This window comes from Musa acuminata, chromosome BXJ1-3 (assembly GCF_036884655.1).
Source record: "Musa acuminata AAA Group cultivar baxijiao chromosome BXJ1-3, Cavendish_Baxijiao_AAA, whole genome shotgun sequence".
NCBI classification, from domain to species: Eukaryota; Viridiplantae; Streptophyta; class Magnoliopsida; order Zingiberales; family Musaceae; genus Musa; species Musa acuminata.
In genome coordinates this window covers 4,123,294-4,135,622 of record NC_088329.1, presented here as the reverse complement: position 1 = coordinate 4,135,622, position 12,329 = coordinate 4,123,294, and the positions used below count along the sequence as shown (strand labels likewise).

General features: G+C 35.5%; 1 protein-coding gene across 13 annotated transcripts; it reads left to right on the top strand.

Moving 5' to 3' along the window:
- The first annotated feature begins 1,961 nt into the window (after positions 1-1,961).
- Positions 1,962-11,210, top strand: LOC135617704 (uncharacterized). Of its 13 annotated transcripts, none has more exons than XM_065118223.1 (7): positions 1,962-2,083; positions 3,154-3,183; positions 3,568-3,637; positions 4,491-4,575; positions 6,966-7,718; positions 8,814-9,346; positions 10,821-11,210. In XM_065118223.1, exons 5-7 carry the CDS (start codon positions 7,026-7,028, stop codon positions 10,924-10,926), a joined length of 1,332 nt encoding a protein of 443 aa, XP_064974295.1. In that variant the 5' UTR covers positions 1,962-2,083; positions 3,154-3,183; positions 3,568-3,637; positions 4,491-4,575; positions 6,966-7,025; the 3' UTR covers positions 10,927-11,210. The 13 variants fall into 13 exon arrangements, with proteins under 13 accessions (XP_064974295.1, XP_064974328.1, XP_064974359.1 ...); XM_065118231.1 differs by lacking the exon at positions 1,962-2,083 and adding an exon at positions 2,169-2,958; XM_065118209.1 differs by lacking the exon at positions 1,962-2,083 and adding an exon at positions 2,169-3,025.
- Positions 11,211-12,329: the final 1,119 nt, after the last annotated feature.

Here is a 12,329-nt window from a genome sequence, read left to right as displayed (position 1 = left end):
ATGATTTAAACAAGCTTTATTTCATATGTATATGATTATACTTCTTTTCATGCTCACAATGTGCAGCACTAGGCAGAATTTTAGCCATTTTATTTTAAAATCTTGCACATGTACATCCTTCAAAGTTAGTAATTCATTATATACTTGAGATGTCTAAAGAATCCATCATGATTAAAAAAATATATATATTTCTAAGTTCACATTCTAGCAATTTTATCAGATCAGGCATTCGAAATATTTTGTCTAATATTTCTACGTTAATCTTTAATCTCTCAATACTCGCGATTGTTATAATAAGAATACTTATGTCTTGATCAACTAGGGTATCATAGAAAGATTTCCCACTCATTCATGAGAGAATAATCTTCCTACTGATTTTTGTTCTTACCTTTCTGTATCTCTTGAACTTTTTGTTTCTTCTAAAATCCATTTAAAAGCACACAAAACTTGTAGAAGATAATGAAAACTATACAAGGAATGTACATATAGAAAATAAAACCCTCAAACAATACTTCAAAAACAAAACAAAGAGTTTGAATGAAAACATGACACATACTACAAAATATACATCACAGGCTCACTGCATATATTTATCATCCAATGCCACATGATCCATCACAAACCTGCATTTGGATATGCTTCCCTTTGTTGCTTTGTTAGTTATATGAGAGAGAGAGAGAGAGAGAGAGAGAGAGAGAGATGCAGTGTATTATTCAGTGCCTGACATAGAATTAACAGAGGGTGTGAGATTCTTCTCTACAGCAGGACAGAGCTCACCATTCTCCACATGTGAGATCTCCTGGGAATTCTCAATTGGCTTTGGACTGTGGAGTAGTCTAAACCTGCAATCATATGATTGAATTGGTTTTGGGCAGTGTATCATCTAATATTATAACTTGCATCAACCACATGCTATACCATATTGATGTTACTGACACATTGACACGATAAGAATTATTTTGTCTTAGATAAATACTGTCGAAACAAAGTTGATTTTATAATGTAAATAGTTTCAATGGTGAATTTCCACCAAAATAAATATTTCTTTTCATATTTTTCAAAAAAAATTATAATACCTAAAATACCTTTTTGACAAGACAACCGAAGAAGTAAATATTATAATTAACATATAAGTCTTATTTCTAATTAATAAGGATTTTTTTGAAACCGCATGTGATTTGGTTTCTATTTGACTATGAGTTCATTTTATTTTAATTATAATATTTTTGAATAGACTTATAATACTTTGATTATGATATCAAAAATAATATAAATCTATTTTAAAAATGTCTTATAAATGAGGAATTGAATTGATCCGCAACATAATGACGAATCGATCGATAAGTAACATATATATTCTGATTATTTCGTCCAATGATATTTCGTGGATTATAATAAAGAGGGATGTTCTTTGAAAAATATATTAAAAAAGACTCCTTTCTAAAAAAAATCTTCAAAAGAATTTTATTTTTCAAAAATTCAACATAGTTTCAAATTTCAGAATAAAAATTAGGAAGGAAAAAAAAAGGGATAAATAATTGTACTTGCAGCAACCTATGCATACTATTTTTACAGGGTGGTGGTTAATGTCACGCTTTCCTCATGATGAACTGAGAGTGTGAGAGAGAGAGAGAGAGAGAGAGAGAGAGAGAGAGCACCAAATCGACGGTCAACGCGGCCTCTTCACCTGGTCATCTTTGCGACAAGAGAATTGCAAGAAAAACGTAGGATTCCGGTTTGCACAGGATCCGTCCTCCATTTAATCATGCGAGCGGGACCCAATCCGTATCCCCCTAAAATAAATAAGCAGACCGCCTTTCGGCACTCTCCGGTATCCTCTGTGGGTCCCACGGGAAATCCTGGATAGGCTCTGCATTTACTTCACGGTACATGTCACGGTAAGTGGAGCATGGTGGGAAAGGTATTGCTCGTCACGAAGTCCAACCACCAAATTCCTTCGTATTTATTTGCTGGTAATTTAATTTGATTGAACGCCAATTCTTCGACCCTCGTCGACTCAATGCGTGCATTGAATTGAAGATAGGGTTGGAGATCATCAAATGCACCAACCCGATTCAATTCAGTAAGTTTGTGGCGCTTGTGCTTTCTTCTTTTATCAGATTCAATTGTCGCTGTTCTGGAATGATGAATGTGTGATCGATCCATGTAGTCAACAATTGATCGTAAATTTTCTTCCTGTGCAATCATCAGTCTGTTATTGAGGAAGATATTTGGAGTTCTAAAGAGAAGAAAGTGACGAAAACCTTCGTGTTTTTTCAGCGAAATCCTATTCTCGATTTCATCTAAAATATTCTTCGTTCAAAAATGTGCTCCTTGATCTTTTTCCCCTCGTTAAATCCTGATTCCTGATGTTTAATTTCTGCCACCGAGTGCAGACCGTTACCGGAATCCCGCCGCGAATGAAGCTCCCCTGGTCTTCTCGTCCAGTTGTTGGTGCAAAGTTCGATCCCTTATCTCCCCCAGATTCCGAGAAAGATACATTCTTGGAAACCCTAGTTGGACCCTAACTCTAGCCATAAACCTAACCCTAATTCTACATCCCCGTTCGGAAACGACCACCGTTTCGGCAAGCAAGGCGTGGGGATTCGTCCGTTCCGTATCTCCATCAAGTCATCTCTATCTATCTTGGTGTCGAAGGGACCGCTCTGTGCAATAAATATGGGGTATTGAATGCCCCAACCTGCCTCCTCTTTGTGGTAGAGTAGCTCTTGTGGGGAGCCCTTGGAGGAAATGTATCATAAATACCCTCTTCTATTTGACTTTAAGTCATGATGACAGCCGCCCCACCTTCTATGGCTGTGTTGTTTAATCCCACCATCTCCCCACCACCACCACCACCACCCCCCTCATCGCTACTTCTTTTTTCTAGACACCACTTAACCTTAAAGTCAGGTTTAAACCCTTAGCCATGTTTAAAATAATGATAAAAAAGACAAGGTCCTTTTTTTATTTCTTTTAAAAATCCTCTTTTACTTTTAGTAGATCCAAGGTTTCGGTTTTTGCGGTTAGTTCAATTCCATTCTGTATTTTGTTTTTCTTTTTTTGGTCCTCTGCATGTTAATTAGCGTGTTGGCAGTCACCTTTTAGCTTCTCCTTTGGCTGACATGCTCAAAGTTTTGATCTTTTGGTCAGGGGAATCGTAAGGAGATGGAAAGGATTCAGGTACGTTACTTTTGATCTTCCATGCCATGTTCCTGTTGAAAAGTGTCAGCATGTCTGCTTTCTGTTGGGTTTTGAGGTGTTTGGAGATGGTAGATCATTCTGGCCGTTCTGGTTGTTTGGACTCCTCGGGGCGTTTAGTTCTTGAGATCTAAAGAGAGTCTCCTACTAAGGAATTCAGAGACAGTTGACATGAAACTGAAGAGAAAGAAGATGACTTTGGAATTTCGGATTTTTTTAATTTTTTTTGTTAAATGTTGGTTGCAAACTGCTTCTCAGCTCTGTGATCGCTTCTTTCCTTTGCTTATTGTTCCTAGTCTTACTCTGGACCACACGAGTCTTGGTTGGAGGCTAAACTTGTTTTTGTTACCTATGATTTGTTTCCAGATTTGGATTACCGTGCTGACGATGGTGAGCAAAAGCATATATGTCTGACATAGCTGCAATTCGATCTTAGGTGTCTTTCTGTTAATAGACTCTGTACCTTTTCCTATTTTGTCTTTTAAGGTTACTATCGTCAAACTTGTTGTCAGATGAGATTCATCATGTAGTTTGTTAAAGAAAGCCTTATGGTTGGTATCCAACTCTGTTTCTTGAGCCAGAAACGATTTATTCTGAAGTCTGTAATGAGGTTCTTCGTCTTAATGGGCTTTCATTCTCATGTCACTCTGTGTTTGTTGTGGTACTCTTTTGCTTTTGTTTCATAATCTTCTGGTAGTAATTTGGTTGCATCTAGTTGCCGTAGATGTTGACATAATTTTGATCTCCTTTTTCTTCATGCTGAGCATCAACTAACTATATTTACCCCTGATAGTTTTCATGGTATCTTGTATTCTCAGTGGTGAATCTTGTACTGTTGTTTGACATATGATCTATTTTCACATTCAGATGTGTTCAATGAAGTTCTTGTACGATTCAGATTTTGCAAGATGTGGATTTCTTTAGTTTGCACTTGCTTTTCGTATGACAGTTTTTCTTTTAATATCTCATCATTTAATGTTCCCACCAATAAGTTGCTTTAGATTGTCTCCTTCCATATAGTATTTAGTGTTTCATGAATCATGATGCTTTACCGAGGCAAATCACTTCGTGGCTGTAAAGCAAAATTATAAGCATTTATAATCTTTTACTGGAAGCTGCTGGTTTAGGATTTTTGTAATCATTCCTTCATTTTGTTGGCTAAACTGCTCTTATTCATCGATCATGAAAATTAGAAAATGTCTTTAATGAATTAGATTGCATTTTCACCCTTCATTCCTTTAATATCTTTTAATCTTCTTTGCCTATTGATCTCAAATAATTTTTGACAGGAAGTATCATGAACTTTGACCCGTCCAAGTGGGCTGTTTTGCTGATGGCTGGTTTGATTTGAGACATGTTAAATCTCCAAACTAGGTATGAACGAGTTGTTTCTTTTGCCTGATTGCATCTTTTGTCTTATTCATTAATTTTCACATGATACAAAGAATTTAAGGTTGTGAATAGCAGTTAAAGCAAAAGATATGTGAATATGCTCCTAGTAATGTAAATCATGTCCATATATTGGTTTCGGCCTCTGCTGTTTTCATCTTATGAGGAGACTTGCCCTAGTCAGCTGCAGCAATTGTGGTTGCAAGTTCTTACATGGGTTTCAGCATTAGTCCTTTTAGCAAATTTTCACCAAAAAAAATGACTGCAGGGACGGAATATATTTGTCGCAGTTAGATTGGTTGCTGTGGTTGTTTCCAGATGCAGAATATCTGCATGCTTCATGATTTAATCATTTTGCATGATATTGGAGTTACAAGCAATGCTAGGATTTGGTTAACTGGTCTACAGGCTGCATTCAAATGTTATATTGCACTCTTTGATCAATATCAGACATGAATTTATTGGTTACTAATGAATATAGTTGTTATATCATACTGAGTACCATAGGCTGGAACCATAAGTTCACATCAATGTTCCAAATATTAGGACCATTTGATTTTGGTTTTAATAATGGGTTCATATATCTATCCCATTACAGCTCCTCTTAGCTGATGCTTCCTGTTTTGTCTATTTAACTAGATATGTCATGTAGGAATATATGTTCCTTTTAAAGATATCTCTTGCCCAATTTAAGTTATGTAGTTATGTTATCTATGATTAACTGTTGCAACCCAAGCTTTTCTCCTGTTGAAGGATAAGTTCCTAAATTTTGTGTCCTCCACAATAGAAGACCTTTTCTCTCTTTGTTATTATGCATCGTTAACTTGACATTCACTGGGAGCTGAAGTGCTTTAGTTACAGAAAATTTGAGAATCATGAAATATTATGATTTTATTTGAAATTCAATAATACTGGTAATAAGTTATGGAATGATACTTACTTTGAGTTGGAGCGAGAACTATGAGTCAAGATAGACAAAGGAGAGATTATAGTATTATACTTAAATATAGTCTATATTTGTTGATGTTACATTAATATGATGAGATTTTATATTCCAAATAGTCCCATATGGGATATGAGTTTTGGTATCACCATCTTGCTTGGAACTAAATTGGGTTGACCCCATAAGAAAAAACCCTAAAAGTGTTTGGTGGGTGTGGGTAATGACTTATATTTTATCCACTTCATAACCCATGTCCCATGTTGAACTAATTGGGTATTACAATATATACGATTTGAATCCTCAGTGTCTTTGTCAAGGTTCACACAAATAGGTTCACAATCACATTTAATTATGTAGGACGCATGGCTTAATGGTAGCTCCATGTTGTGATGTACACATGCACCATACCATGGGAAGATCATCGTAAGCATATATGTATGTTATCAAAGACAAATCTGATGTTATTTGCATGCAAAAGATGCTTATTGGTATATGGGGACACTCATCCACAAGAACTTGTTCATTGGAATTCAAGTTTGGTCACTACATCACATATTTACCACTAATATTCCTAGCTTGCTTAAATTTAAAGAAAACTGAGATAGTTAATTAAGGATTCAAATTTTGGTATAATACTGATTACAGTATCCCACTAGACCAGTATAATATTGGTGTTATTGAATAAAATAATAAAAGAATAAAATGATTAGTATTGTATCAATATCAAGGGCAAAAATTGATAGAACAATAAGGTTACTCCTTTATAGAGGTAAAACTATGTATATTAATGGAAGCTTTATGCACTTTTTACCATCTTATTATATCATTATCGAGCTATATGTTTCAATATTGGTGCTTGATTGCTTGGATTTGAATACCGACCAGTATGTTAATAGTTATTGAAAAAGGACCAATATTAGACACTATGGTCTGGTATATTGTTTAGGTGATACCAGGCAATGTGGTTGGACATCCAACACCCCAATATTATACCGATCCAATAGTGGATGGAGATTTAAATCCTTGCTTGGTCAGACTACTAAATTCCGGTCTCTACCAATTAGTAAATTCTAGTTTGTTACGAAATGGTAAATTCCAATCCATACCCACTGGTAAAATCAAGGTTAGATATTAATAACTATGACTGGGGTAGCTGAAATTTATCGTTTGGTGACAAAGCTGCAGTAATTTCATCCCAAATTGGCATAATATTGAGAAAGATGATCTCTATATGGCATTTTATTAAATGCAATAACATGTCTATTTATTAAGACACTTCAATAGCAGTCACCTCTCTCTGAGCCGCTCTCAATAAGATACTTACATTGATCAACTCATTATTCTCGAATAGTCATAATAGCAATTGCCTTTTTCAGAGATCCATTCATCATTGGCACAGTTGCTTAAAAAACATCCAATCTCCTCTTGGCAGATGATGAATTAGTTAGCCTATCATCAAAACTCTACCAGTAATGAACTTGCACTGAGACTCATGAGGGACAGTCACAACCAATTGAATATGATTATGCTTGAAAATGTGGCTGCACAAGAAGAAAGCCAGGATCATGTAGCAAACACACTAAAAAGGGGAAGACAAGTTACAGTTCCACCAGATTGTGAAACTGAAGATTTAGCTAGTGTCTTACATGATGAAAATAAATGTACAGAAGCTCCATATAATGTTCTCAAAATGATTGGAACAGTTGAAACTGACACATTGTCGATTTCAGACAAAACTGTTACACAAATTAAAGTTCAGGACAATGACTGTCAAGTCATCAAAGACATATGTGTGGATGATGGTTTACATGCTTTTGAGAAAATATTGTTGAAAAATGCTGCAGTTAGCGAGAACATACCTTCTGGCTTCAAAACTTATGCAACAAATGCAAACGATAACTGGAATCAGCAGATGACACATGGTACTGCACTAGTTGTGGAAGGTTTGAAATATACTGATGCTGCTGATGATGATAAGGACCAAAAGTCTTCCTGGGGCTTGTTTGAATCTAAACAAAAGTTGGATGAAGGCAACCAGCTCGCAAGTAAAACCTCCGAGAAGATCACTTTGCAGCATTTGTTTTCACTGGGAGAGTTGGACACACTTGCCCACCACATGGTTTTAACCAGTTATGGTAGCATCAGTAGTACTAAACCAAGTTTTGGTCAGATGAATATCGAACAGGTACTAAGTTACTCTAGTGCTTTTTTTTTCCCTTATTTCTGATATTAGTTTAGATTTAATAATTTTGTGATAATAGATGTTATCAACTGAAGCCAGTTGAAGCACTGTCACTCTTAGTTGTAAAGGAGAAATGTCAATCAAGCTATGTCATAGATGAATCTTAAACCTGAAAATTAAAAGAAATTAAGTACTTTATGTGAATTTTTAAGAAAATCAAAATAATAAAGAATTTGAAGAGGAGAATCAACTGCAGTGATAAGGCAACTAGAAGGAAAGGAAAAGAAAGATGAATACATGAAGCAGGTGTCAGCTTAGTAAGAGAAAAAAGGACTTTAGAATATAAGATAATGTTGAGAAAAGGAGAAAGAGAACATACCTTAATTTTTAATGCAAATCTAGTTACATATTTCTCCTAATTTCTTTTGACCTTCTAATATTGACTCGGCTGGGCAGCTTGTTAACCTCTATGTAAGTCTAACATACTGGTGAATACATCCATAGTGAAAAGGGCAAAACAAAGAAAAGGTGCACCACGTTTGCCTTCAGCCATGTCTTTTATAGGCTATCTTTAGCTTCTGCTTCTCAGTCAATGCAATGTCCCTAATTAGTGCCTTGCTGCACCTTGGCATAGTTTAGATGTGTTTTAAATTGCATTGGTAAAAAGTATTATATTATATGCCACAAATATGTCTATTTGTTATCTATGATAGTGATTATTCTTTTCATGTTTGTCTACAATGGTTTTCTGGTCAATGTGAATGAGAGCTTCCATTCCAAGATCTATATATAAATGCATATGTATGCATTATCCAAACACATGCAAATAAATACATGATAACAGAATTTTCCCTTTTGGTTACAAGGACTGCTATGCCTCATGTAACAGTAGAAGTGGAAGTGATTCCATTTCCATTCTGGTCACATGCTAGTGGTTTTGCATCATCTGCTACTCATGTTACACAGTCATGAACCAATTTGTCATGTCAATCTCGGTAGCTACATGCCAATAAACAGTGCTATGATGTATTCTGACCTTAAAATTTCTTTTCAACTGCTAAATCATATGACTTCTTGCATCTGTGTGGTCTATCACAGGTCACACTTGAAGAGGAGCATTCTGAGAATTTGCAATGTGATTCTAGCATGACTTATGAAAGTATTATGATTTTGGAAAATCCGAATGATGACCTGTCAGAGGGTAATTTGGAAAAGAAGTGCTCTGCTGCTACAAATGATCCATTGGATGTCACATTCTCCGACCGAAATGGTGATAGCATGGAAAAACTTCCTAATGCTCAGCTGGAAGGAGTCTGTAATTCTGACTTCAATTCTGTAGCAGCAGCAGCAGCAGCAGCGATAAGTGGCACTGAAAAGAACAACAAAAATGCAGATGATAAACAATTAGTAAATGCTCTTTATAACCGGAGTAATGAAGAGATGGTTTTTGATGCAACAACAGCTTCTGCTCAAAGTTCATTTTATCCCAATAATCATGGGGACTTGCATTTTTCTGGTCCTTCTTATTTGTCAGGCCCAAAAGTGTCGTCAGGACATATTGCATATTCTGGTAGTATATCTCTTCGATCTGAGAGCAGTACCACCAGCACTCATTCATTTGCCTTCCCAATGTGAGACAACCTCCCATCTGAATAATTCATTTCTCCTTATGAATGTTTAACATGACAGAATGGTAGCTTTCAAGTGTTGCATGTTAGTCATTTAAAGCATTATCTAATGGCTAGTTTTACCTTTAAGAGTCATTCATTCTTTTATGTTATTGAATTTTTTCTGCTCTCTTATATTTCTTTGACCTATATGGCATGAATGCATCTCTTTTTGAATGTGTCAAATGCTATATATAGTATTGAATTGGAGCATAAAGACATCCGTTGGTTCAGAAACTTAATTAACACAAAACCAAGGTCCTCATAGCTGTTTTCTGCAATGCTAAGGTGAGTTATCATCTTTTGTTCAAAATAAAAGGCAAAAATATTAGAATAATTGTTTGTCAAGTATTGGTACTAGTTGCACAGCCAACAGGCACAAGCTTGCAGTTCTATACTGCATCAGCTAACTGTGATATTATGTAGGTTGAGTATTTACCAAGAAAGAGGTGGCATGAAGAAGTGAAAAGATACAAAGTTTTGCATATTCAAAGTTGGAACTTAAACTGTGGGCATTACCTAACTAACATCTATCAAGTTTAATGGAGGATGGTATTACAAATCAATATGAAATACTATCCTTGGTGAATCGGTCAGTGATACAAACAAATACTATGTCACACCATTTGATTCATGGGAAAAGGTTTAGTTCCTTATTTTAGACCTTTTAGCAAAAATGATGATAAGGAACTAAAATTTTCTTGGTTTCTCTCTACTTTTGTTGATGAAAATGCAACAAAGGAATATGATTCCGAGCTGCATTATGTAGGGTTTTCTTGGCTTTCCTTATCATTGCTTGTAGTGTTCCTGCCTTTGCATTTTTCAGAGTATTGAGAAGTAGAAACAAGCAAATAAGAATGATGTGTGCTAAAAACTACAAAGGTAACAATAAGTTACAAGCATATTAGTGGTACATGAATTTCGAGTTACCATATATGATGACAACTTGACTAGAACTAATCAAAATAGCATAGTCATATAGAAGAATGAAGAAGCTGAGAATGTTTCAGAAGGATTTATAAAGCTGAAGATTATTACCTACGTCTTGGTGGAGGTTCACAGAGGAAGACTTAAAGAATTTCCAATAGCTCCAAAAATAGTATCGATTTGGTATGTACTTTCTAATAAATTGAATGAAGAGTGCAGATAATGAGACTGATGTAATTCTAGTTGAGGCTCAATGACTAGACTATTTCTGTATGTTATATTTTTGCCTTCACCATATACCAGTTTTTAGCCTCGCTTTCATTTAGTAGTATTCCTTGTCAGGCTTCAACATATGGTGACTCTCATTTGTCCGAATTAGGCAATAGTACGATGCTTCAACCTTATGTAGTAATAATATTTGACATCTTAACATGTGAGCGTGTAAACTCCTTGTGTTTTCTCTTTTTTTGACATTCCATTAGACTAAAAACATCAATTTCTGTCTGTGCAGATTACAAGCAGAGTGGAATACCAGCCCCATAAGGATGGTCAAAGCTGATCGGAGACATTTAAGGAAATACCGGTGGAGAACAGGTCTCTTTTGCTGTAAATTTTGAAGATGTCTATTACCGCCTCTCATGAGCCATCATGCATCATCATCAACACTAGGCCTCCATGTTTATTCCTGCTCTTTCCTCTGCCCTGCTTGCTTGTTTAAACTACGGCCATCCCGCAGGATCCGTGGCATTGGATTGTGGCTTGAGTAGAAAGCAGAGATGTAGGCTATTCTTATTCTTGCTTACATGCCATGGTTTGTCAAGGAAAGAATACATCTGTGGAAGCTTGAATCTTGTTTCTTAGTTTCTTCCTTCTCTTGGTTGAATTTAAAGGCCTTGATGCATGGAAAGTGATCCACATAGTTATTATTGTTTTTTCTTTGTACAAGAATTTCTCTCTTTTTTTCTTTTTCTTTTTTTTATCTGTAGTTGCTCAAGAGAATCCAAAGCTTAATCATGCAAGCACTTTTCCACCTCAAGATTCTGTGCCTGTGTGAGTTCATTATAAGTTGCAGTTGAGAAAAAAGTTAATTCCATGGATTTAAATTTTCTAACTATTATCATTTGTTATTAAACATATATGCAAATTACAGTAAAAATATTGGCATTAATTTGTGGGAGGGATGAACCATGACTAATATTGTGGGAAATTCTTCTTTAGGCACCAGAAGATTATTTCAATCAGCAAAATTTTGATTACTGGTACTTATCTCAGCAAAACTAAATGAGAAAAATAATCATATAATCAATCCAAGTTGTTGGTGCATCGATGATGTAGTCCCTGTTTAAATCTTGATATTACTTTGATCCAAGGTTCGTCGTACCGTACCGTACCGGCGTTTCGACGTTGGCTCGGTACGGTACGGTACGGCGTACCGAGCGGTATACCGAGGTGTACCGCTCGATACACCTGATTTCATCGATTTATCCCTCCGAAAATACTTGAAAATTAAAAAAAAAAGTTAGGATAGAGTTTTCAAGTTACAAATAAATATAGTAATAGTATAAGTTTAGCAAAATCAATGTAAATTAGGTAAAAATAGCATCACATATCTTTTTCGGGCTTTGAGGTAGTCTTGTTTGATGTTCGTATTTCAGCTCGTTATAGATTGAAATATCTATAGAAAAATCAATTGAATTGTTAGACTATTTTGTTACAATATAAACTCTAAAATTTAAATGAATTAAATAATCATATATCTAGATATACCTGATTGTTAATTCTACCACCAAAACGAACGACGGGCCTCCACGGGTGGTGGATCGGGCTCCTCGATCCGATACATATCAATATGATACGTTTGTTGGACCCAATCATGAAATTGATCCCATGACATAGTGTATTGATACACCGTATGCCATTGATGCATCAATGTGGTACTGATCGTAGATTGATCGTCATAAATCATATTTGTCCGAGGCAGCTCTTGATTAGAAAGTTCTTCCTCTTAATCTTCCCAAAT

Excerpts from the sequence above, each read along its gene's own strand:
- LOC135617704 (XM_065118223.1), top strand. The coding sequence starts at position 7,026 with ATGAGGGACAGTCACAACCAATTGAATATGATTATGCTTGAAAATGTG. Across the intron at positions 7,719-8,813 it reads GTCAGATGAATATCGAACAG|GTCACACTTGAAGAGGAGCA; the intron begins GTACTAAGTTAC and ends GGTCTATCACAG. Across the intron at positions 9,347-10,820 it reads CATTCATTTGCCTTCCCAAT|ATTACAAGCAGAGTGGAATA; the intron begins GTGAGACAACCT and ends CTGTCTGTGCAG.